Source organism: Desmodus rotundus, chromosome 12, assembly GCF_022682495.2.
Source record: "Desmodus rotundus isolate HL8 chromosome 12, HLdesRot8A.1, whole genome shotgun sequence".
NCBI classification, from domain to species: Eukaryota; Metazoa; Chordata; class Mammalia; order Chiroptera; family Phyllostomidae; genus Desmodus; species Desmodus rotundus.
In genome coordinates, this window is record NC_071398.1 from 33849656 (window position 1) to 33876443 (window position 26788).

General features: G+C 43.6%; 2 protein-coding genes and 1 pseudogene across 5 annotated transcripts; all 3 read right to left on the minus strand.

Annotated features, from left to right (window-relative positions):
• Nucleotides 1-2949: 2949 nt before the first annotated feature.
• LOC139440447 (free fatty acid receptor 2-like) lies at nt 2950-3868 on the minus strand (annotated as a pseudogene).
• Nucleotides 3869-19497: 15629 nt separating this feature from the next.
• Nucleotides 19498-25533, minus strand: FFAR3 (free fatty acid receptor 3). 4 transcript variants are annotated; one of them, XM_053916138.1, is made up of 5 exons: nt 21963-22442; nt 20746-21736; nt 20604-20675; nt 19884-19936; nt 19498-19757 (listed from the first exon to the last, which is right to left on the minus strand). In XM_053916138.1, exons 2-4 carry the CDS (start codon nt 21723-21725, stop codon nt 19933-19935), a joined length of 1056 nt encoding a protein of 351 aa, XP_053772113.1. In that variant the 5' UTR covers nt 21726-21736; nt 21963-22442; the 3' UTR covers nt 19498-19757; nt 19884-19932. The 4 variants fall into 4 exon arrangements, with proteins under 4 accessions (XP_053772113.1, XP_045041555.1, XP_024433511.2 ...); XM_045185620.3 differs by lacking the exons at nt 19498-19757; nt 19884-19936; nt 21963-22442 and adding an exon at nt 25387-25533 and having other exon boundaries at nt 20165-20675; nt 20746-21733; XM_024577743.3 differs by lacking the exons at nt 19498-19757; nt 19884-19936 and having other exon boundaries at nt 20165-20675; nt 20746-21733.
• A 27-nt stretch (nt 25534-25560) lies between these two features.
• Nucleotides 25561-26490, minus strand: FFAR1 (free fatty acid receptor 1). The gene is given in 2 exon segments (XM_024577744.3): nt 25561-26113; nt 26116-26490. Coding segments are annotated over 2 exon segments (903 nt in total). The 3' UTR covers nt 25561-25585.
• Nucleotides 26491-26788: the final 298 nt, after the last annotated feature.

Genomic DNA, 26788 nt, shown 5'->3' on the forward strand with positions numbered 1-26788 from the left:
CCTAAATGTAGATGAAGTATTCCTGCCACATAAAGCGAGAAGAAAAAGTCCCGTTCAAAGAAACTTTGAACAAGAACAGTGACTCACACAAAGTGACAAATGTACTGACCTGAGCAGCACAATTACACCTTATCCATTAAACCAGTTTGTTACTCTTTATCTCATGGAGGAATAGTTCCAGTTTTTATGTCTCATACTTAATACATCAAAAAGCTTTGCATTTGACCAGACAGACTTTAAATTACATCTCTGAAAGCTTAAGCAGCATTAAAGTTTAACTCAAAATTTTGATTCATTAAATACTTCTACAATAGGTAACAAAATGTTTTATATAGCATCAATATATGCAATTGCATTCAGCAGAATAAGCACAGTTTATCACTTCAATAGATTGGCAACTCACAAACTTATTGAACTTAAGGCTCCTTTATATTTTTAAAACTTAATGAGTACTCCAAGGAGCTTTTCTATGTTTATATATGTTATAGCCATTGGCATTTGTCATATTAGAAATCAAAACAGAAAGTTTTAAAAATATACTAATTTATTTCAAAATAATAATAATAATAAACTCATAATGTTAATATAAATAACATACTTTCATGAGAATAATGAAATTTTCAAAAACTGTTGAGAAGAATGGCATTGTTTTACATTTTTACAAGTCTCTTTAATGTCTGGCTTAATAGAAGGCAGATACATATTCTCATATCTGCTCTGAATTCAGTCTGTCGTGATATCACATGTCAGGTAGCCTCTAAAAAACTTCAGTGTACATTCACTCATAAGAGAATGAGAGAGAAAAAGCAATTAGCATCTTAGTATCATTATGAAAATAGTTTTGACTTCATATGTCCCTCAAAGGGTCTCTGGGCCCAGCAGGGTCTTCAGATCCCACTTTGAAAGCTGCTCTGCAAGTATGACATACTTGAATGTCTTCTGAATCACTTTTTCCTTAACGTGTGGTTTTGAAGAGAAGAAGAAAGGAAGGGAGGGAGAAACAAACTAAGGAATTCCTAACATATTTAAATGTCTAAAATAATAAAAACAGGACATATAATTTCCAAATCAGCAATATGAGAAATGAAATGAGAATATGAGAAATGAAAAGAAATAAAATAACTTAATCTCAAAGGGAAAAAGAAAAATTAAAAGGTGAGGAAAATAAAAACCACAAAATAAAATGGTAAATGTTTCTTTTCTTTTCTTTTTTTTTTTTAGTTAAATGGCTGTGTTCACTGTGATAATGCATTTGACCAGCACAATTGTTATATGGCCAAGCATGGTATGCATGTATATTTTGGTATGTGTGTATACTTCAATGGAAGTGTTTAAAAATGAGATGGAAAGCATACATTTAAATATATTGAAAAGTATTATTATATAAATATAAAAGAGTAAAATGATATCGTTGAAAGACAAATACTGTCAAATTGTCAGACTAGATTACAAAAAAATTCAAATACTCTATATACTGCTTGTTAAAGACACACCTAAAACATAAGGATATAGTAAGTTTGAAAGTAAATGGATGAACAAAGATGTACCAGGCAAATACTAACAAAAAACAAATTGGTGTGGCTACATTAAATATCACACAAAATAGATTTTAAGGCAAAAGGAATAATGAAACATTCAATTCACCAGGAAGACAGAGGTACAAGGAGAAATAGAGAAATTCACCATCATAGAAGAGCATGCAACACATCTCTCATGTAACTGATAGATCAAATAGGCAAAATAAATAACCATGTAAATATTTGAACATCACAAATTAAGAAGTTTGATCTAAGGCACATAGAGAGAACACGGCACCCAACAATTGCAGAATCTATATTCTTAACACACCTGGAACATTAGATTGACTATATCCTAAGTGAGAAAATAATTCTGAACAAATTTTAAAGAATTAGTACCATTCAAACAATATTCTCTGACCACAGTGCAGTCTAGTTAGAAACTAATAACAAAAGGATCGAGAAAAAAATGCACGTGCTTGAAAACTAAGAAACATTTCTAAACTCAAGAGTCAAAGATGAAATTATATGGAAATTAGAGCAAATTTAGAACTCAAAATAATAAAAATTCTGCAAATCAAAACTTGTAGCATCCCACTAAAATTGCTTTTGTAGGGAAATTTATAGCCTTGCATACTTATATTAGCAAAGGCACAAAAATTGAATGAGCATCAAACTAGAAAAGGTAGAAAAGGAACAACTGAAAAGACTCAAAAAAGTAGAAGGAAGGAAACAATAAGGTAAAATTAGACATTAATAAAATAGAAAACAAAAATACCAGAGAAGGTCTCATTTTTTAAAAAGACAAATTAACAGACCTCTGGCAAGATGGATGAAAGAGAAAAGAAGGCACAAATACAGAATGGTGGGGATTGGAAATAGGACATAACTACTAAAAAGTATCTTGACTCGAGATTCTTCACACTAGCATTGACTCTTCACTCAAGAACTATTTCTTTTCTTGCACATTTTATAGACCTGAGCCATCAATTGCTTTGATTGGGGTGCTGGTCATCGGGCTCACATCCAGAATTCTGTCTTGCTGTCCAGACTCTTGCCTGTGCTGGATGGTAAGACCCAGCATGTGCAATCCCTGTCCTGACCAAATCAGGGCCAAGGATATAGCAAACTCTCTGTGGTAGATAAATGAATGCTACCATCTTATAGATACTGAATTGGGAAGATAAAGAATTCCAAGACTGTGATATTGTAGGACAACAGAGCTTGTGGGTTACCATGAAGCAGTACCAGCCATAAATAAGGAAATGTAAACTCTGGGGAAAAGAACTAAAATACTCATCCAGATGTATGAGTTGGATTTGAGATGCTCTTCTTTGCTTCTTAAGCTAGGCACAGAACTCACCCCTAGTTCTGTTTTACTGTTCCCCTTTTTTTTAGCTTTCCTCTGCAAGGATGTAACAAGCCAGTAAATTTAGTCTCCTGTGAAGCTGACATTGGCCATACTTAAGCTCCCATTTCCTCTCTCTGCAGCTGGTCCTCCAACTCTTATCCACCCAAGCTCTGTAGCCTCTATAGCCTTTCATCAAAGGCTTTGTGGACAGCTCAGGAGGAAAAATAGGAAATGAAGGGGTCAATGCAAGCATCGAGAGCACTGAGCAGCACTGAGCACACTGCCAGCTTTGGCTTTTCCTATGGAAGAATCCTGCCACATGTGACACATTGTAGGGTGCCAAACAGACCAGGAACTTGAAGAGGGTCACAGTGACCAGCCCCACAGCTCTCCAGCACTTCCAGGGCCCCAGCTGGGCCCAGGAGAGTACAACATGCACAAAGTGCCAGTAGCAGAAAATGGTGACCACCATGGGGATGAAGAGGACAAGACAAAGCTCCAACCTCACAGGAGGTAGCACATCCAGCTGCCCTTATGGCAAGTTCTCATAGGAGACAGGCAAGCCTTTGGCATCACTCATCACATTGTTGTTTAGTAAGTTATTCAACAGTAATCACAATGCTACAGTGTCCAAAGGACAAGGTCCAGAAGACCCGAACAGAAATCACTCAATAAAAAGGCCAGTGGAACAGCTTGTACTGCATTGGGAAAGTCACTGCCAGGTAGCGCTCCATGCTAATACCGGCCAGCAACCACATGCTGTTGTAGCAACCACAGACAGTGAGAGTGAAGACTATCTCATGCAGGTAACAGTGGAAGTCAGATGCAGCCTCAACTACCTTGGAAGGCAGAGGTAGCAGCAGGAGGTCCACCAGTGTCAGGTGCAGGATGGGGCTGGTAGATGCACCTCACAAAGGGCCAGGTGGTTGGCAGGGAGATCAGTGAGAAAGGATATGGTGTAGACAAAGAAAAATCCCAAGCATCCAGGACTTGGGGCCATCCTTCCGTAAGAGAGAAAAGATGGGGTCAGAATCCTTTGACCATGGGCTTTCCAGCCCCAAATTAAGCTGAATCCATTCTCAGCTTCATTGCATCTCCTTTCCCTGCTTCACCAAGTGATTATTGGTAACCCTTCAAATTGAGTCCTATTCTGTTTCCTGTGTGTCATTGAGAAAGACCTCCTTGCTTTCCAGCCGGATTACCTCTTTAGCATCTTCCCCCCTCTCCATTTCCATGCCACCAATAGAGGGAGAGGGAGAGGGAGAGGGAGAGGGAGAGGGAGAGGGAGAGGGAGAGGGAGAGGGAGAGGGAGAGAACGACTTCCCTGAGAATTTTGATGTCTCAGAAGCTCTCAGAAGAAAAGTTTTAGGGTCTTCAAGTCCCCACAGGAAAGGACACTTTGTGAGGGCAGTAACAGTACCTGTCTTGTTCACCATTGTGTCCCTAGCACCTAGAAATGTGTCTGACCCATGGTAGGTGCTCAACAAATATCTGACAGTAAATGAATATATAGAGTGAGTGGAAAGAAACAGGCTGCTTCATCACAAAGAGGGAGGAAGCCTGAGACTGTCTGAGTTTCTCCAAATTCTACTCAACCTGATTGTAGCTTTTTTTCCTCACTTATCTTTGCATCTTTTCTTGCCTTAGGATATTGGGTTTGAACACAAGTTTCTCAGCTCCACTTTTGAAAAGAATTTTGAAGGGAATTTGATTAAGCCCTAGGGAAAAGCAGTTAAGCTCAAGGGGAATCCCAGACGCCCAGTTTCTTAATACCATGCTGAGCAATTTAAAGAAAACCTATAGGTTTGGGTATGGTAACAGAAGGGGCCTGACCTGGGCCAGATAACCAGAATTCCAGTCCTGACAATTCAGATCAGTCATGTGACTCTGGGAAAGTCACTAAGTCTACTCAGCATCAGCTTGTTTTCATTCTATACCACACATATAACCAGTATTTTCACCAGAACTACCAGATTCACCCTTTTCTCTCCCCATGAAGAAAGCATATATACATGAGATTCATGTCAATCAAGAGTCACCTCCAGTCTCCTCTAACTTATTATTAAGGTGGACATTTAAAATAAAGCTTTGACAAACAAAATATAACCAGAGACATTGAAGTTAAGAACAATCTAACAATAGCCAGGGCGGGGGTGGGGGGGTGGGGGCGGGGATAGTGGGAAGAGGGTATTACAGGAACTACTATAAAGGACACATGGACAAAACCAAGGGGGAGGGTGGAGAGGGGGGAGGGAGGTGGGTTCACCTGGGGTGGGGTAGAGGGATGGGGAGAAAAGGCATACAACTGTAATTGCATAACAAAAAAAAAAAAAATTAAAAAAAAATAAAATAAAATAAAGCTTTGAGTCATTAAACTGTTACTGGTAATAAATGATTGGTGCACATCTGTGGGGCTCATTCCCAAATTAGAGAATCTCATAGAGGACCAGGTAAATAAGGAGGTTCCCACCCATTTAGGACTGAGCTCACCTTTTTTGTTTTCCTCCTGCCCTCACCTGCACCCAGCCCTCACCAGCAACATTGCTCCATTACCTTGTCCTTGCTCCTTTCCCATTTTTATGACCTCTTTTCTCTCCTCTTGGAGAGTAAACTCCATACTCTGCTCTCTCTTGCTGAGTTTATCTACATGCTTTCCTTCTATCCCAACTCTTCCTAGGATCATAATCCCAATAGCCTCTTTCCTAAGCACAAGCAAAATCAGGTCCATTGCCTTTTCCTGGAGGCAGGCAGACAGCTTTTCAAATACATCAGGTCTCAGAAGCAAGTGGAACCTTGTCCAACTGGACCACCCTTTTCTCTTTCACGAATAACAGGCTTTTATACTTGGGAGAATCACGTGTTAAAAAAGAGAAAGGACAATAGCTGAGCTCTTTACAAGACAGCTTGATCCTCCAAATTCTGTTCTCATCAAACTTATATCTCCCAGAATCCAGATCACAACTGTTCTTTTGGGCTTCTTCTTCCTTCTGCATTCCAAGGAATCTATTCTGTTTCCTTTCCATGGACAATTATTTCAAGCAATTTTGCACACACATCCACATCTTGCTCCCTTTGTTCTTTCTTCTCCTATTCCTCCCCCATCTTTCTCTTGAAGCCCTTGACTTCTAACTGCTGCTCTCTTATCAACCTTTGTAGAGTCCACATTGTTCCCTGGTGGTGTCTAGGGGCAAACACATGAAGATAATGGACACAGAGGATGCTTTGTCTCTCCTCAGGGATTGTGTGTGTTTTGCCACCGGCTGCCTGACCCTGCCAACAGAGACTCTTCTTCTTGCCCGTGGAAGAGTTGAAACCAGAAAAGACACCAGAGTTCGGGCTGCCTGTCACTGCCAAACCCAGTAAGTAATGACAGTGATTGAATCTTTATTCAGATTGCTGGTGATCTGAGAAGATAGCAGGTTCATACCCTAACAGACCATCTTGTCTATTCTTTCCAGGCCCAGGTTTTTATAGAAGGGAATAAATAAGGTGCAATGAGGTGTTTTAAAATTCAGGGATGGTCAGGTAGAAGAATCTACAACATTTCTGTCTTGGGTGGTTAGCTGTTCCCAGGGGCAGGTGGTTGTTTGTCCCTCCCTGAAACACAATGGCCCAGATGCCTCCACTTATCCCCAGGCTGTGATCTTTAGCAGTGCCCCAGGAGGTCGGCTGTTTTCCCAGGAGCCAGGGTGGGCCTTATCTGTAATTTCTGAAACAAAAGCTTCAACATACACATTACTTGCTAGGCTTACAACTATTTACCTTAAACTAAAATTTTCCAATTCTTAAGTCCCCTGTCAGAGTGACCCGCAGCCCACATTCTCCAGAAGAAATGATCTCACTTAGCTCATTATTCTCTACTTTGGTACCCAAATGGTCTCTCTACATTCTTGCAGCCTGGCCCTCCCTAACCCAAATAGTGCCTGGCCTAAAATGGTCATTCAGGAAGTACTTTTGATATTTGATATATATGAGATGAAAGCAACATAATAATCTTTTGTTCTCTACCAAATTAATTTGTGCCATTTTACTGTGTACATTTGATTGAGGAAGAGAAACTTACTGAAAGGCGAAGATTGCTGGATAGGGCTGCTCTAAATTATCTTAGAATGCTAAGGGAGGGGCCTCTTTTCTCCATTACTACCCATGACCATGCAGAGCTGATTCCCAGGTCAGGAGCAGAGCTGAGGACCCTTTCTTCTAGCAGGTGCCAACACTGTGAGCAATTTCTAAAACTTCAGGAGTCCCCTTCTCATAGGGTCCTAGTGTTGAGTCTAGGTAAGATCAGCTCTTCTGGAAGTAACTATTTGGAAGTTTGTCTTTAAAAATACCTGACATAATCCCTTGCATATAATAGGCACTTGACTGTGTGGAGTGAAAGGATAAAAGTTGAATGTACCTGTCAGAGCATGCTACCTGATGATACAAACAACAAATGCTTGTTGCCTTCTCTCTTTTATCTTTATTCTGTCAGCTTACCAGTAATGGGACATCCTTGGTGCTGGGGTCTTAGGGTCACAGGAGCAGAAAGGGGAATTCAGACTGTTTGTTTTGCAGAATCATAAGGCTTCACTGGCCTCTCACGTAGCTGCATCACGGGAGTGGGCAGTGTAACATTACAACATCTCAAGTCTAATTCAATTAAGTCAAAGTTCAGGTTGATTTGCATTAATTATGCATGTGCACTTCCTCTCCACAACGTCCCACCTTTCACCATCACTCTGCTTCCCATTTATAAAATGCCCAGAGCCCTTACTCTGGGGACATGAGTGAACAAGACAGATAGTAAACAAGTAAACAAACCCACCAGGTAAGTTCAAGAGAAGAAAGGAAGAAAACAGGGAAATATAGAGGGACTGGCATGCGGATTTTTTTAGAGATGTCAAAGGCCTGAACTGACAAAGGAAATTTGAACTGATGAGAAGGAGCCAGCCATGTGAAAAGCATTCCAGGTGGAGGGAACAGCAAGCACCAAAGCCCTGTGGTACAAAAAAGCTTCCTGTATTGGAAGAATGGAAAGGAAACCAGTGTGGCTGGGTAGAAGATAGGCCAAGCTGCTCAGGCTAGTGGATCGTGGGGAGAGGACACTGGAACAAGCCTGAGAGAGCTGACTTTTGTCTGGAGTTGGTTGACCTCAAATGATGGTTGTCTCATCTGTTGATCTTATCTTCCTCTCCTAGCCTTTGATATGTCCTGATAAGCTGCTACAGCCAGTCAGAATCTGATAACCCTTTTCTGGTTCAGAGCCCTTATGATATCTTTTTTTTCTTAACATATTTTATTGATTATGCTATTAGAGTTGTCCCATGTCTATCTCCCCTTTACCCCTCTCTGCCCTGTACCCACCCTCCCACCAGCATTCCCCAACCTTAGTTCATGTCCATGGGTTGTGCATATAAGTTCTTTGGCTTCTCCATTTCCCATACTATTCTTAAACTCCCCCTGTTTATTTTGTACCTACCATTTACACTTCTTATTCTCTGTATCTTTCCCCCCATTCTCCCCCACTTCCCCTCTCCATTGATAACCTTCCATGTGATCTCCATTTCTGAAAATCTGTTCCTGTTCTAGTTTGCTTAGTTAGGTTTTTTTTTAAGGTTCAGTTGTTGGTAATTGTGAGTTTGTTATTTTACTGTTCATATTTTTGATCTTCTTTTTTTTAACATAAGTCCCTTTAACATTTTGTATAATAAGGGCTTGGTAATCATGAACTCCTTTAACTTGACCTTATCTGGGAAGTACTTTATCTGCCCTCCCATTCTAAAAGATGGCTTTGCTGGATAGAGCAATCTTGGATGTAGGTCCTTTCCTTTCATGACTTTGAATACTTCTTTCCAGGCCCTTCTTGCCTGTAAGGTATCTTTTGAGAAATCAGCTGACAGTCTTATGAGAACTCCTTTGTAGGCAACCGTGTCCTTTTCTCTTGCTGCTTCTAAGATTCTCCCCTTCTGTGTAATCTTGGGTAATGTAATTGTGATGTGCCTTGGTGTGTTCCTCCTTGGGTCCAACTTCTTTGGGACTCTCTGAGCTTCCTGGACTTCCTGGAAATCTATTTCCTTTGCCAGATTGGGGAAATTCTTCTTCATTATTTTTTCAAGTAAGTTTTCAATTTCTTGGTCTTCTTCTCCTTCTGGCACACCTATGACTCAGATGTTGGAATGTTTAAAGTTGTCCCGGAGGTTCCTAAGCCTCTCTTCATTTTTTTAAATTCTTGTTTCTTCATTCTGTTCCGGTTGAATGTTTATTTCTTCCTTCTGATCCAAACCATTGATTTGGGTCCCGGTTTCCTTCCCATCACTGTTGGTTCCCTGTACATTTTCCATTATTTCATTTTGCATAGCCTTCACTTCTTCCTCTATTTTGTGACCGTACTCAACCATTTATATGAGCATCCTGATTACCAGTATTTTCATCTCTACTTTTGATAGGTTGGCTATCTCTTCATTGCTTAATTGTATTGTTTCCGGAGCTTTGATATATTCTTTCATTTGGGCCATATTTTTTTTTGTCTTGGTGCACCTGTTACATAGTAAGGAGCAGAGCAGGGCAACCCATGTTGCTGCATTCTGGAACTGTTTGTTGGGGAGGGGTCTGAGAGGAAACAGTGCCGATTGCTTGGCTCTCTGCTGGCTTCAGTAGCTTCCTCTGCTACCCACAAGCAAATTGGGCCCTTCTAGTGCTGATAACCGGTGGGTGGTTTTGTGTATGTTCTAGGACCCTGTGGGTCTCTCCAGCAAACTCTCCTATGAGGCTGGGAGTTTCTCCCACCATTGCAACCCCCACATATTTTTTCAGTCAGAAGTTTTGAGGCTTTATTTCCGTGCACTGGAACCCTGGGTTGCGTGGTCTGTCTCACTCCCCAGTTGTTCCTCCCATTTTATCCTCATGCAAATGTGGGACCACTTGGTCTGCCAGCTGCTGCCTCGCCCACTCTGGTCTTCCAGGCACTGCCTTGCCACAAGGCCTCTCCTCCCCGGCTGCCCATCTCCATCCCTCCTACCAGTCTGGATTAATGTTTCTTCTTTAACTCCTTGGTTGTCGGACTTCCATACAGTTTGATTTTCTGGCAGTTATGGTTTTTTGTTTTTAAATTTGTTGTCCTTCTTTTGGTTGTGTGAAGAGGCAGAGTGTATCTACCTATGCCTCCATCTTGGCCGGAAGTCCCCTTCTGATATCTTGACAACATGGAACCACTCCTATCCTCTTTAGCAGCCAGCAACAACAGATGAGGTGAAGACCAGATATGGGAATACTGAAAACGGAATGACTAGGAAACACTTCAAGATGACAGGAAACAGTGATTCCAGCTATACATATAGCTGCTTACACTGACAGGGAAGGCAAAGAGCAAGGAGGGAGAGTGGCCCAACCAGGGAACGGAGTTCAGGTAGTCCCTGTTCTCATTTGCAGTTGAACTGTAGCCCTTTGAAATCACTCAGACAACCTGAGATCAAGAAACCTTACCTGTTGTGTCTTCTAGATGCCTCCGCTCCACCAACTCTGCTGCCTCTCCAGGATTACTTCCAGCATCTCAGGAGTAGGATCCCAGGTGACACAAACTTTGCTTCCCCACCCTTTCAGTTGCTCAGGCCCCAAATCTGAAAGATGTCTTCTCTTTCTCTGCCATTTTACTTCATCAGCAAATCTTCAAACTATATCACAAATCCAATCACTCCTCACTCTATTTATTGCCACCACTCTTTTTTAAAAATAAACATTTTATTTATTTATTTTCAGAGAGAGGGGAAGTAAGGAAGAAAGAAGAGAGAGATATTAATGTGTGTTTACCTCTCACATTCCTTCTACTGGGCACCTGGCCTGCAACCCAGGCATGTGCCCTGACCGGGAAATGAACCGACAACTCTTTGTTTTGCAGAGAGGCACTGAACCCACTGAACCACACCAGCCAGGAATACTACTACCACTCTTGTTCAGGTTCTCATTACCATCTCTCACCTGCTTTCCACAGCAATCTATCTGGTCTACCTGCTTCTGTTGTTGGCCCTTTCAATCTGTTCTCCACACAGCAGCCAGCATGACCTTTTAGAACACAAGTAGGTCATATCCATCCACTACTCAGGATCCCATTGTCTCCTCATATCTTGTCAAAGGCACAGTCCTGCAGTGGCCTACAGTTCCACTGTGTCAGCTTCTTGCTCCCCTCACTTCCTGACCTCATCTCCTACTCCTCTCACTCTCTTTCCCCATTACTGGGGGCATGCTTCTTGGGGCACAATTTGTTGATATCTTTCAAAATTAAAAATCCTAGCCTTGGCTGTTGTAGCTCAGTGGATTAAGTGCTGGCCTGTGAACCAAAGGGTTGAGGGTTGGATTCCCGGTCAGGGTACATGCCTAGGTTGTGGGCCAGGTCCCCAGTATGGGGCATGTGAGAGGTGACCATACATTGGTGTTTTTCTCCCTCTCTTTTCTCTCTCCTTTCCCCTCTCTAAAAATAAATAAATAAAATCTTTTAAAAAATCCTATGCCATCTGATCCAACAAGTTGACCTTTATGAGTTTGACCTTTATTGTATAGATATACTCTCTTATGTTCACAAAGAAGAATGTTTATCACAGAGCTTTGTTTTTGTTTCTTCTGTGATAATAAAAGACTTGGAACAGCTTATATTTATCAGTAAAGGCTTTTGTTAAGTAAAAACTATGGGACATCCAACAATAGAAATACTATGCATCCGTTACAAAGAATGGGGCAATTCTACATATACCAATGTAGATCAAACTCCAAGATGTATTGTTAAATGAAAAAAGCACAGTATAAAAACAGTGAGTTGTACGAGAAGGGGATATATACCCACACATTCACTCAGCGTGTACTTGCAGAGCAGTCCCCATGGGGCAGCTCTCCCTAGTGCTGGGCAATCAGAGTGAACAAGCATTGCTGCAAAGAGCTGATGTTCTATTGCCTGAGGCAAGACAGGAAATAGATTGAGAAACAGATATAAAACATCAAGCCAAGGGCTAGGCTGGCACCATGAAGGAAGACAGAGACTGGAAAAGCAGAGTATGGAACAGAAAGTAAGGGCAGTCCTAGAACACCTCTCAGAGGTGATGTTTGAGCAGAGACCTGCAAGAAAGAAGAGTATGAGGTGTGAGACTGTTGCGGGCATCCAGGCAGGCACAGCAAGTGTAAGATGAGCCATCACATGTCAGAAGAGGTTGGGGAGGTCAGAACGCCTACAAGGGGACCGAGTGAGGGGAGAGTCGTGGGAATGAGGTCAGGTCAGTCAGCAGGGCCCAGATCATGTGGGGCCTTATGGCTGTGTCAGGATGTAGAGTGACATCCGGAGTACAATGGGCAGAGGTGTGCTGCAATCTGCTTCACATCTCCAAAGGATCCCTCTGGATGTCAGGTGAGGAGTAGATTCGGGAAATGAATACCCAAGAAACAGTTAGCGGTGGTTTGTCTCCATATAGCCTTTTATACTGCTATTTTTTTTCTGAGTATGTGTGCACGTAATCTTTCTAAAAAACATTAAAAGCAAGGAAAAATATTCATAGCTAACAGTTATTGAACATTTATTGTGAATATGATGCTCATCACAGTGAACACCTAGAATTAAGGGTAGATAGTTCATGGAACTGGCAAGCAGTGCAGTCCACACAGCTCAGCCACAACCTTTTCTTCTGTTGGGCAGCCCCAGATGGGAGAGTGGATAGGACTAAAATAGACAGAAAACAGAAAAAGAGCAGCCTCGTAGCCATAGGAACAATGAGCCACACTCCAACTCATACTTAGCATTGTCCAGCTTCCGGGTCTTTGCCAGCTGAATGGGTAATGGGTATCAAACAATGTCTCTTTGCTGTTTTAATGCAGCAAAGACATTACTAATGGGTTGAGAATCTCTCATTAGAATGCAGGTTTTCTTAGCTCATAATCATCGTGAAGGGTCTTAATTGCAGCAACAGAGGCCAACTCTGGCTAATTTGAGGGTTGTATGATAAAAATGTTAGATGATTCAGAGATTTTCCAGGAAGGCTGGTGAACTAGGCTTGGAGAATAAAGGAAACTGCGCAGTCAGGACCACATAGAAGTCATGCCACTGACCCAGTCCAATGAGGACACGGGAGCCCCTCCCTCCCAAACACACAAACACTGAACACTGGGCCCTAGAGCCACATTTTATTTGCACTACTGTTGCCACCACCAGAATTAATTCTTCACTGCCCTACCTTCTTGTACCCTTTTTGTAGCTTCAGATTTAGAATTTGGGCAGGTGCATCTGATTGCCTAAACACAGGAAGGATGCATGGAAAACAAAGTCCTAGTATTATCAGCTTCTCTAGTGGGAGTGAAACTCTGCTTCCCACTAAGACTCAGAATTCATGCTTAGGCAGTTCCCTAAACATGGGAAGGGGTTTGGATGCTAGGCAACCAAAGGATGACCAATGTCCTTAGAGCAGGGCCTCTCAGAGGTCAGGACAGGCTAGACCACTCTCATTTTTTGAGGTTCCCAGTGTTTGAAAAAAAAAGTGATAAAATGCCAAATGAGATTATAATAGAAGAGCAGCATTCTTAAATAAAATAAGAAATGTAATTGTTCTCTTCCAAAATAGTTTTAGGATTTTATTTGCTTGTAATTGACAGAATTCATTGAAATATAGAGTCAGAAATGAGCCACAGGTTTAAAGTTGGGTCCTGTCAAGGTTTTTCTGTGACTGTACGTTTACCCTATCTGGTGATCATGCCTAAAGAGTAATTATGAGGGGTGGGCCAGGTCCCCTCTGGGCCAGCACTGTACCAGACCCTGTTGTGAGCAAATGGTCCAGTGCAGCCATGCTCTAACCCTCTTGGGCAGCAATCCCTTCTATATCTGGTGATTCAAGAGCCCAAGACCTGCCCTGGATGATATGGAGATGTTAAAAGCCAAAGAGGCAAATGACTGCCCCCTGAGGCCATCTAGAATTGAATATAATCTGCTATTGAATGAGCTGAACTTGGCAAGATTCAAGCAAACTCTGAATTTATTTTTCCCCTGCACCTCTTCTTTCTGCAGCTTGCTTGGCTCCTTGGGTGTCATGGCTTCTTCAGGCACTCTTAGATGATTAAAAAGTCTGGTCCAGTTTAATGATCACACAGCTCCTGGCCAGTGTTATACCAAAATTCCCAATCCTATTCCAGTGGCGATTGTCCCTTCCAGCTCTGCAATGCCACAGGCTCGCAGCCCAGAAGAGGCCAGCCACTGGGATTCCTCTTTCTTGGCTCTATCTCATCTCCTCTCCTCTCCCACGCCTTAGCTTTTACTTTGAACCCACCTAGGGCCGTGCCCTATGGGCAGAGAGTAGGCCTAAGGGGTGGCAAATGTCTAGGTGGCCTGGTACAGCATTGCTCCTCTAGGCTGACCCTTGGGCAGTATAATTTATAAAATGACTCTAGGCTGGCTCCTCAGCAAAGGGCCCTTATTTGGTCCAAGGAAGCCACGCACCTTTGTCCCATTATTGGTGGACCAGCAGCTCACTCTCTGCCAGGCCCAGCAGGCCACATTTTGATTTCTCCCAGCAAGCATCTGGCATCAGCCTTGTGTCCTCTAAACTTCAGGGCAATGTCAAGCCCTCCCAGCTGCTATCTTAGAGTCTCTCTACTGTGCATCTTTTTTAGAAATCCTCACCCTTATGTTTATTGATTTTAGAGAAAGAGGAAGGGATCGAAAGAGGGGTAGAGAGAGAGATCAGTTGCCTCCCACATTCACCCTGACCAAGGTTTGAAGCACAACTTTGGTATGTGCCCTGACCAGGAATCAAACCTGCAATGCCTCGGTGTGTTGGACGGTGCTCCAACCAACAGAGCCACCCAGCAGGGCTAATGTGCATCTTACCTGTGAGTGGGAAGCTCTCCTCACCTTCCCACTGGGGTTGTAACACAGCACTCACAAATCTCCAGAACAGTCCTCAATGTTTGCCTCCTCTGCTTCCCAGTTCCTTGTATGTGGCCTAGAGGGCACCTTGAGCGAGTGCTGGCAGAACTAGTTTTCAGTCTACATGAATGGTCTAACACTCCTCATTAGGTCAGGCTTGGTATCTGCTGATTGTTCATGGCTGAAGCTAAACAGCAAAAGGTCCCCTTTTTATACCCTGCATTCATTTCACAGATGTTATCCTCAGTGATGTCATCTGTAAAGACAGCAGAATGATGCCGGCCCCTCAAATTTATTTTACAAGTTAAAGAGATCATCTACGGGGGAAATCTTTGCCAAATTGCAAAGCACACCACCAGCTCTGCTATTTGCTTATCTCACAGGCCAGCGCCACGGTCTCCATCTGTGTCAGCTACACTGTGCAAAGGAATGATGCTCTCATGTGTGAGACTGGCCTTCAGAGAGACCAGTTTTTAGCAATCCCTAGTGCACCAGTTATAATTTCACCTCTTCTCCCTCACTGAAGAAAGCTAATGAGCCAGACTCTTGTTGCTACAGGGACAGCCTTGGCTCTGTGCCATATTTTTTCTAAGTTAACATATTAAAATTTCTCTCTTTAGCTGTTATGATAGGAAGCTCCTCTTAAAAGGGTATGACACTGTACCTCAAAGGTTATTGTCTTGTGTCTCAAGGGTCCACAGGAACCTGCTACTTTGGGGAAAATCCTGTGCCTGCTCTTGGGGGTGTCTGGGACCAGTCTGCAGAGAGACTGATGGAGCAGTGCCAGAAGTCTGATTACATTTTTACATTTTGAACTCATAGCTGATGATTCCTTGTGATTGGCTCACAGGGGACTGGTCAGACAGGGTTCTGTATGGGTGTGATTATCCTGATAGTCACACTTTAGGGTACATTTTGATCTTTTATCAGTGATAAAAATGGCATTGTCCAAAAGCATATGCTGGCCCTACACTAATGAGCCCCTCCCACACATCTCTTGGGCACCTGCCCTGTTGGTCATTGTCTGGTGGCATGTCCTGCTCACATTCCCCCATCTCCCAATAAGGCCACCCTCATTTTTCTTAGAGAAGACACTCTTCCTGTTTACAGTGCCTGAGGTTTGAGGGGTGGGCACTTGGAGGCCTGACTGTGTTAAATGAATTACTCTGATTATCTCAGCTAACTTCACAGCATCCCTCTGATTTTTCAGACAACTTGAATTTCTGTGCCCTCTCTTCTAGCTAGTTGGAATCAAGGTGGTAAATGTTTTTCCATTATTAAGGCTTTAGTTTTTAAAAAGTGTGTAATAATGCATGAACATATCTCTATTATAATACAACCCAGAAGTAAACTGAGAAATACCACTGTACTTCTCCCTGACACTTCTCCCTTCCTGGGGGCAATCTCTCTATTGTTTGCACCCATATATGCACACTATAAATGTATCGTTTTCAGAAATAAATGGATAGATTCATACTATATATCTATTGTTTTAAAACTTTATTTTTTACTTGGATGATCTTTCCATGTCACAATATACATATCTACTATATTTTTTCTAATGGTATTTTATTTTAGGACCATCTTATAATTTATGCAACCATGTAGGGTCCATTTTCTTAGTTCTCAGTTCTACTGCTATAATAAACACTGCTTCAGTGACTGTCTCTGTCTGTCTGTCTATCTATGTATCTATCCATCTACATGTGAGTATTTTAGTTAGATGGATTTTTGCATATGTAATTGATAGAATTGCTAGGTCAAAGAGGTGTACTTTAAAATATTTGATAGATATTTCCTTATTACCTCTCCGAAAATGTTCAGTAATTTACATTCTTACCATGAGAGTACCATTTCCATGAACCTTTCCAGCACTGGATATTTTCAAGTTTTAACACTTTTGCTAATAAGATGGGTAAAATGATGATATCTGGTTTGTAGATTATATTTTGAGGATTCTTTCCTCAAATGATCCAATTAAATGATCCAAGTCCATCTCTATCAGTGTGGAAAAGGATGGACTGATCCATAAATAATGTTGGGATAGTTGCCTCTTCATTTGAAAAGTTGCAATTAAAGAATAAAAGTAAAATCCAGGTATATTAAAGATTAAATATGTTTTTAAAAACAATAGGGGTTAATAAATACCATATGATTACTTTTAAGTCTGTAAGTCTCATTAAGGCTTTTTTCTAGCATGACATAAATGTAGAAGTCATCAAAGAAATGACAATTTTGAGCATATAAAAATATAATGTTATAAAAAATATTAACAAAGTAAAAGACTACTCTTTTTACATATATAACTGATAAAGTGTTTATATATTCAAAGAACTCCAGCAAATCAAATAAGAAAGAGGCAAAGATAGGAAGAAACATAAATGACTATACATAATATGCAAATATTTTCTACCTCACATTTTATCTAAAAAATTAAAGTTAAAATAATGCTGAATGCCTGGTGAATTTTATGTGTCAACTTGTTTGAGCCATGGTGTCAAATATTTGGTCAAATACTACTCTAGGTGTTTCTCTGAGGATGTTTTTGGACGAGATTTACATTTGAATCAGTAGACTTTGAGTGCAGAGTTCCCTCCATAATGTGGGTGGGTCTCTTCCAATCAGTTAAAGACCTGAATAGCACAAAAGGCTGACATCCCTGAGGAAGAGGGAACTCCTCCCCAGTAGACTGTCTTCAGACTTTGTCTGCAACAGTGGCTCTTCTGAGTTTGTCAGCAGACTGCCTTTGAACTTGAACTATAACACTTTCAAGTCTTGAGCCTGCTGGCCTCCTTCATCAGATTTTGGACTTATCAAACCACCACAATCATGTGAGCCAATTCATTACCCAAGTCTTTCTTCTTCTTCTTTTTTAATCCTCACCTGAGGACATGCTTATTGATTTTAGAGAGAGTGAAAGGGAGGAGAGAAACATAAGGTGTGAGAGAGAAACATCAATTGGCTGCCTTTTGTACATGGCCCGATCAGGGACAGAAACTGCAACCCAGGCTTGTGCCCTAACTGGGAATCAAACCTGTGACCTTTTGGTTTGTGGGATGACGCTCAACCAATTGAGCCACACTGGCCAGGGCACAAGTCTATTTCTGTGTATATACACATCTTATTGGTTCTGTTTCTTTGGAGGACTCTGACTAACACACTGAGATCCTAAATTTTAAATATAAACATTTTTAAAAATTAAAATATATTTTCCCTTGTTGGCAGGATTACAGGGTTTCTTACAGGCTGTCAGAGGAGAGATGGTTGATGTAGTTGGGGAAAGTAATTTGTCAGTATCTATAAAAAAGTCGACTGTATGTACCATCATAGAGCAGTACCACTTGTAGGACATGTGCAAGTGCACAAGCATTTACATAAAAAGATGCTTCCGTAGCATGTTTTATAATAGTGGAAAATCAAGGGCACTTTTTATTATTCAATCATTTGTTTATCAAATGTCAAATGCCTACTCTGTTTTATGTACTGTTTGAGGCACCTGGGTAGACAGCAATGAATAAAACAGACATGGTGACTGCTGCCAAGAGCTTCCCAGTCTAGAGGGAGGAATCACACATTAAACAAATGAGCAAATATGTAAATCAAACTGCCATAGCAAAATGTAAGGTAACATCCTTAGAGAAATTGTCTCTAAAGAGTGACGTTTGATGAGGTGATTACTTCATAAGTTATATAAATGTCTAATTACTATGGTGCACTTCTGAGACTGAAATATAAAATAAAAAAATATATTTTAAAGTGACATTGGAGAGAAAAGCTGAAAGAAGTGGGTGAGCCAGCCAGCTAAAGTGTGGAGGAAACAGTGCATGCAGAGGCTGGGAGCCTGGCCTGCTTGAGGCCAGGCCAGCAGAGTGGTGTCAGTGAATGTGGCCCCAGAGGATCTTGGAGAGAGAGGCAGGGCCAGACAGCACAGGGCCTGATAGGCCATGAAGAGAGATAGGAATAGGATGCCATAAAAAGTTTCATTCAGGGTAATGACATTATCCAAGTTATATTCTTCAAAGTTTCCTCTGGCTGTGGGGTGAACTAATGAGGGTGAGGACAAAAAGAAGAGCCAGGTTTTGCAATAGTTTATGTGAGGGATAATGGTTGCCATGGAGTTGGAGATAAACGGATTTATGTAAGATATGCTGGAGATGGAAGAAATAGGACTTGATGGTGAATTGAACGTGGGTAGTAAGGAGAAGGCATCAGGAATGGCTTCCAGACCATTATACACCTATCAGAATGGCTAAAATAAAAATACTAACAGCACCAAGTGCTGACGACAGTGTGGAAAAGTTATGTCCACACAAAAACTTGTACATGAATGTTTAGGGAAGCTCTATTCATAATAGCCCTAAACTGAAACAACCCAAATGTCCTTCACTGGGCATATAGATAAACAAATTGTGGTCCAGTCATACATACTGGTTCCTTTGGTCCAGTCAAAGAAACAAACTACTCAGCAATAAACAAACTGTGATACAATAACTAGGATGAATCTCAAAGACATTATGCTGAGTGAAAGGAGCCAGTCTCAAAAGGCTAAAGACTGTATGAATCCATTTACGTGACATTTTTGAAAAGTTAAAACTGTCTTGATAGCAGATCTGTGGTTGTCAGCGGTTAGGGGTGATGGGCAGATGTGACTATAAAGGTTCTTTATCTTGATTGTGGTGGTGGTTACAGGAATCTTTGTGTGTTAAAATTCACAAACCTATACACATGAAAAAGTTCCTTTTTATTGTGTGATCATTTTAAAAATAAAAATAAATTAAATCTTTTTAAAAAATGATGCCTGGGTTTCTGGCCTGGACAAATAGGTAGATGGTGTTGCCATTTACAGAGGTGGACTAGACGGTGAAGTGGGATCAGCTTTGTGGGAGAAAATGAAGAGTATGGTTTGAACTTGTGAAGATGAGATGTTCTTCGAACAGTTGGGTACACAAGGTCTGCAGCTGGAGATAGATTCTTAGGAGTCATTGATGATCACAGCTACTCTAATGGATTGGAACACCTGGGGAGAGGGCGTAGAACAAGAGCAAAGTGGGAGAGCCTTCCAGAACAATGCCTCCAGAACATGAGGGCAGAAGGAGGAGCCACAGTGGAGATAGAGGGACCAAGTCTTGCTTCAATCACTTACTGGCTATAGGATCTCAGGTAAGAGACTTCACCTCTTTGGCCTCATTCCCTCATCTGTAAAATAGAAATATTACCTGCCACATGGTGATTGAGAAGGTTAGAGAAGATAACATGTCAGCTATTATTGTTATTCCTCCAACCCAGATCTTCTCCCAGCAGCCAGGTATCTTATTGTTTAGCCCTTTCCCTTCAGAGTCTAGGTGTTTTATCCTTCTATCCACCAATTCCCCCTGACCCACATATACCATAAGAAAACAGAATAAGGAAAGACAATGCTTGCTATCAAATTTATTTAGGTCATTTTTGTTCTGTCATTTTTCATAAATGTCTCCAAAAATATGAATTTATTGAACAATGGAAACTTTCTGCAAAAGTCCACATGAGAGCAGGATGCTCCTTTGTACCTGGAGTCCTCTGTCCTAAACTGCCGGCCTGCCGTACCAGCAGCTCCAAAGGGTAGATTCTTCTCTCCTGTCCCAAGTCACTGGAGAGTCCCTCAGATCCTGATCCTAGACACTGCTCTCACCTCCTCTTTAACACTCAGAAAAGCGCAGGAGCTAGTCTACTGCCATGGGGAGCTCATTTTTCTCCAGAGCCCTACTCTCACCTTGACTAGTTCTCAGGGCCTCATCCACAGCTTGTGGGGAGATGAGAAGGGAGGACAGTGAGGTGAGATCAAGAGCTGGGCTTTGGTGAGCACATCCTTAGGAAGGCTGTGTACCTGCTCTGCCCGGCTGCACCAGTCCCCAGACTGCCGCTCGCAGGTCCCGCCTGACTTGAGTTAGGAACTGCCCTGTGGATGAGATGTCTTTTAGTCCAGGCCACTCGGCCACCCACTCCACAGCCCTCCCAGTGTCCACTACCTGTTCTCTACTTCGGACAGCTCCTGAAGTTGCCCCTCTCCTTCATTCTTCTTTAGTTTCAAGCTGCTCTCCTGCCTAGAAAGGCCCCAGGCCCCAGTCAGCCTCCCCAGCAGCCTCTGAAACTCAGCTTGAAACCCAGATGATGAGAAGTAGTAGACCAGGGGGTCAACACAGGAATTCAGGGTGCTGAGGAGCAGCACACAACTTCTCCACCTTGGGCTTTCACCCTGGAGGTAGCCCACCACATGGGACATGTTGTAGGGCCCAAAGCAGATGAGGAAGTTAAGCAGCGTGGCTGCCACAAGCCCTGCCACCCTCTTCTGCCGGTGTTGGCTGGCTCCCCTACTGAGCATGCACAGCAGGCGGCTATAGCAGTAGCTGGTGATGAGCAGGGGCATCCCGAAAAGGACCACAGCCATCTCCAGCCGGACAGGCAGGAGGACGGCCAGCTGATCCTCCTGGAATTCCTGGTAACAGGTGCCATTGACACCCTGGCTGTGGGAGGAGTTCCCCGAGAATTCGGTGACATAGACCACGCTGCAGTGCGCGCCTGCCAGGAGCCAGCAGGCCCCGCTGACCAGGCCAGCCTGGAGAAGCCTGGGCCTGGTCTTGTACCACAGCGGGTAGGCCACACTCAAGAAGCGCTCAATGCTCACAGCTGCCAGGAAGAGGGAGGTGAGATAGATGGTGGTGAAAAAGAGGAATCTGGAGAAGGGGCAGAAGATGAAGGGCAGGGGCCAGCGCATGCCACTGGCCGCCTCCACCATTCGGAAGGGCAGGAAGAGCAGCAGGAGCAGGTCCGACAGGGTCAGGTTCAGCAAGAGCACGTCCACGGCCACTGGGCGGCGCTGCAGCTTGCTGGCGAAGATCACCAGAGCCACCAGGTTGAGGGGGAGCCCCACGAGGAAGGTGAAGAGGTACACGGAGAAGTACAGCCAGTGATTTCCAGGGAAGACGGACTGGTCTAGGCTTGTGTCCATGGTGATGGCTACTAGAGAGAGAGACAGAGACAGAGACAGAGAGAGATGGCAGCGTGGGTGGAGATCTTGCACCACAGCATGTCAATAATCCACAGGGAACATTGTCACCACCCCCACTTCCTCTTGCTCCCTGGTGCTTTCCCCAGTGGGGTCAGCCCACCAGTTTCCTATTCCTGCCACCAGTAAAGTAAGTACCAAGCCTTTCCTCCATATAACCACTCAGGGCCCAGCACTCACCTGCTTGTTTGAGAACCCAATTGTTCAGCACCTTGAGGGCTCCTCCAGAACAAGTGCAGTTAGTTATTAATCTGACAGAACTGATAAAGACCTGGCAGTGCCCACAACGTCAGCAACTGCTGAGCGACAGCACAAAAGATGCTTTTAGCTCCGTTAGCAGAGCTGCACAGTATGCAAAATGAAGAGCAAATTCCACACCTGTAGGCCTGGCTGCTAGAGCAGCCTCTGACAGAATGCCCTAACCAAGCCCAAGCAGACTTCATCTTTCCTTCACTGATTCTCCACTTGCATTGTTTCTGCTACTCCAGAATGGCACTCATCCAGTTTGCCTTGTAAGGGCAGGAAGCACAATACAGTGATGGAGAGTGTGGGCTCTGGAGCCAGAGGCCTGGGTTCAATGTCAGCTCTGTCACTTATTAACTCTGATGTGCAGCAAGTGACTTAAACTCTCTGAATCTACTTTCTCATCTAAAAGACAGATAATCATAGTACTAATCTCATATGTCAGGTGTAAATTAAAGGATTAATACATGTCAAATGCTTAGAAGGGAGACTGACGTGTTACAATGAGAACTTGACAGACGTTAGCTGCCATCATCCCACTGGTGTGAGCTTGTCTTTGGGGTGATGGTAATAATAATATTAATAATAATGGCGATAGAGGTGATGATGACAGCAGCCACCTTTTAGGGGGCACATAATCTATAGCAGATACTCTGCTTCTTAGGGTATCACCATTATGTCTTGAAATCCTTGTGCCTTACAGTGTGGAAGTGACTTGCTCCAGGTAACACAACTTGTTAAGTATCATCACCAGAATTCAAACCCAAGTTCTATCCAGGTTCAGAGATTATTTATTTATTCATTCAAATATTTATGGGACACAATAAAACACCATTTCACTCACATGCCACTGAAATGGTTATAAGGAAAAACATCAGATAATACTAAGTACTGGCGAGGATCTGAAGAAATGCAAGTCTTCACATATTGCTGGTGAGAATATGAAATGGTGGAGTAACTTTGGAAAGCAGTTTGACAGTTTCTGAAAAAGCTAAATATAAACTTACCATGTGACCCAATTCCCTTTAGGTAATCTACTTAAGAGAAAGGAAAACATGTCCACACAAAATCTTGCTTATAAATGTTCAAATAGCATCAGTCATAATAGCCAAAAAATGGAAACGTCACTTGGTGGTCCATCAGCTAGCAAATGGATGAACCAGGTGGCATATCCACACAATGAAACACTATCTAGCAATAAAAAGGAATGAAATACCCATGTGTACTATAATGTGGGTGAACCTCAAAAACATTATGCTAAGTGAAACAAGCCAGACATAAAAGACCATGTATTTTATGTTTTCAATTAAATGAAATGTCCAGAATAGACAAATTTAGAGACAGCGAGTAGATTACTGGTTGCCTGAGGAATGGGGGTAGAAATGGGATGTTCTGTAAACGAGCAAGAGGGATCTTACTAGGGTGATGAAAATATTCTAAATTGGATTATAATGATAGTTGCACACCTCAGTAAATTTCTAAAAATCACTGAATTTTACACTCCAAATGGGTGAATTTTATGATATAAAATTTTTATCTCAAGTAAGCTATTAAAAGTACAGCAGTGAACAAATCAGTTTTTGCTGTCATGTGCTTACAGTTGGTAATAGGGGTTTGGGGATGGAGGTTGAGTGGGAGGACAATACAGACGCCACTGGAGGAATCACTGCAGGCAGAAGGAATGCTGGGTGCATAGGCTTGACCTGCTGGGGCAACTGGTAGAAGGTTTAGGGCTCAAGTAGTGAGGGTCAGCAGAGAATGCCAGGGGTGGGTCAGGCCAGGAGGCCCCATTGGCCCCAGGGAGGAATGGAAATCTCCCCTAAGAGGAGGCACAAGTAACTGGAAGAATTGGTCCAGCAGCACATGCCCTGGAGCAGTGGAAGAAAGAGTAGTCCCTGGGATTATTGGGAGGGGCAGTGGGGCCACCTGAGCTTTTATCAAAATTCTCTGGTGTCACCACTGTGCAGGAAACAAACTTGTTTCTGCCTCTCACAGAGCCTCTGGCAAGTTACTTAATTTCTCTGGCCTGTTTCCATATTTATAGAACAAATAATAAAACTTTCTTTGGAGGGCTATTGTGAGCATTCATTCATTCAACAAACATTTGCTGAAAGCCTACTATGTGCTAGACTCTCTACTAGGTGCTGGAAATATATCAGCAAATAAAACAAAATTCCTTGCCCTTTGTAGACATTTACACATGAAAAGAGATAACTTTTACAACCCAGGTCACGCACGCTGGGCACGCAGCTACCACTGTTGGTGCTCCTGTGTGTTCACAGCATTATTGTCACTAGAGGAACAATTCTGCTTCCTGCACCAGGCCTCATCAGAGTGGATGCCCAGGTGTCTGTCTCCTTTATGGCCACTCTCCTCTGTCTGCTCTCTCATGCCACAATTCACCTTTCCCAAATGGACCCCAAGGATAGACATTACCCCAATAGCCTAAGTTTTCTAAATGTCGCCTGACCCTTGGGGGTCCTGCCTTGAAGGATCACATCCCACATCTACCCATTCTTTGCTGTAGGGCCTTGGGCAAATTTCTTCACCTTGCAAAATGAAGATGATAATGGCTTCAGATCTGTAGCTAACTCATGCAGCACTTTTGTGCAAATTAGGAAAAGGTACCCCTCCCCAGGTGAGCACAGCTCTCCTGTTTACCGAGGTGTACTGTTGGAGGAGTGGGTGGTGTTTTTGTTCAGATTAGAATAAGATGCTGCTTCTTCTGGATGGAGGCCAGCCTGAGCCAGGCACATGGCTTGACGAGCAAAGTATAGGCTAGAATTTAATCAGTGTTTGCTCCTCTGCCTGGCACCCTCCTGCAGTGAATAATCTGCACATCTACACAGCAACGGCATGGCTAAATCGAAGGATTGTGTGAGGATGACATGAAACTTGTAAACCATTTGGCATGGTGACTGTCATGTGTTAGTGACTCTATATTTGTGAGGCGAACGTGATAACCACTACACTACGGAAACCCTTGTGACTATATTTGTAACTATTTCTGGTGTGGCTAATATTTTTGCTCATCCTGCTGAAGCATCCCTTCCAACTTCCTGTTCACAGTTCCAATGCTGCCCCCTTGTGAGTTCCTAATGGTATCACAGTGTCATTTTGTCTCCTGCCTCCTCTCTCATTCAGAAATTTTGTTCTTTCTTAGGAAAAGATTTTGGAGTAGCATCTCCCAAAGTGTATCATCAGGAGTGGCAGTTCCTCTAGATTAGAAGCAAATTTCTTTCCTCCTTCCCCACTAGTAAATGGCCTCTGCCCATAGCACGCTGGCGACAGGAAGGTAAGGACTAAGGAGAGGGGAGACAGATGTGGGGAGTCACGCTGTTGTGCGAGGAGGTAAACTTACCTTTCTCCTGTCACCCAGCTCCTGACCTCCATTCTTCTCTCCCATGAGATGCAGGTTTTCCAGGCTCAGTTCTTCCCATAAGTGGCTCCAGGGGTGCCCCCAGGCAAGGCCACCCTGCAGTTCCTTTGGAGCAGCCCCTACCAGGGGCCTAAAGAAGCAGCTGGGGTCTGCTGCATGTTCCTTCCCCCCAGCAGGGCTACTACTTCTGGGCTGTACTCCCTTTCATTCTTGCCACACATGATGTCCTGTGGCCAAACCCACCTCCCAAGTAGCCTGTCACCAGTGGGTTGAGCACCACACTCCAAGCACCTGTGAGGAGCCCCAACTTCTGCCAGTGGCCTCCCATGTTGGGGTACAGGAAGCCAGCCACATTGAAGTCATTGTAGGGTCCCAAGCAGAGCAGCAGTGTGAGCAGAGCCCCGCCAGCCACCCAGACTGCTCTTAGTTTCCGTCTGTGGCTCAGTCCTGAGCCAGCCAGTGCCCGAAGGCAGCCCACATAGCAGAAGGCTGTGATAGTCAGTGGCAGAAAGAAGAGCAAGAGAGAGAGGCTGAGGTGAGCAGGGCCCACTGAGGCTGGGTCCCAGGCCTCCAGGCAGACTGGAGAGCCATTGATTGGTGTGTTGATGCCCAGGGAGCTGGTGGTATTGTCCATCCAGCCTCCTGGAGCCTCCAACCCAAAGACCAGCCCCAGGTGACAGAGGACAAGGGCCCATATGGCCACACACACACACCCCAGGAATAGCAGGGCCTCCGGGTGGCTTGGTAACCCAAAGGGAAGGCAGCTCCTAGGTAGCGGCCAACACTCAGGGCAGCCAGGAAGCCACCACCTGCATAGAGTGGAATGAAGTGAGCCAGGGCAAAAACTGGACAGAGCGGGGCTGGCAGAGTCCAAGCTCCTGTGGCCAGGGCCTCCACCACCTTCAGGGGAAGGGAGGCCACCAGCAGGAGGTCTGAGCAGCCCAGATAGAGGGCATAGACAAGGCTGGGGGTGAGGTGGAGCCGGGCATGGGCCATGGTGCCTCTGATGGCCAGGGTATTGAGTGGAAAGCCCAGCCCAAACGCGGCCACATAGAGGGCAAAGGAGAGCTGTGGGGGCAGGTCCATGGGTCACAGTGGCCTAATGGGCTCCTGTGCTCACTTGTTTCCTGCCCTCAGAGATCAGGCCTGAGGAGGGGCCTCTTGGAATCACAAACTGGTTTCAGCACTGCTTAGGGTAGTAGAAGCCATGTGGAAACGGAGGCCCACAGAGGGAAGTGGCAGCCAGGTAGCAGGGAAGCCTGGATTAGAAGTGAGGCTGCTAGCCCTCAGTCCTCTGCTTTCTTTCCACTGTATCACCTCTTAAAATGAAGAGTGTGATAGAGGATTAACAGAAGATAGAACAAAAGCATACCGGTACTAGAAG

Coding starts and splice junctions, on each gene's coding strand:
- FFAR3 (XM_045185620.3), bottom strand. CDS start 21,725: ATGGACACAAGCCTAGACCAGTCCGTCTTCCCTGGAAATCACTGGCTG. Junction 20,676..20,745: donor CTGTCCGAAGTAGAGAACAG/GTAGTGGACACT, acceptor TCTCATCCACAG/GGCAGTTCCTAACTCAAGTC.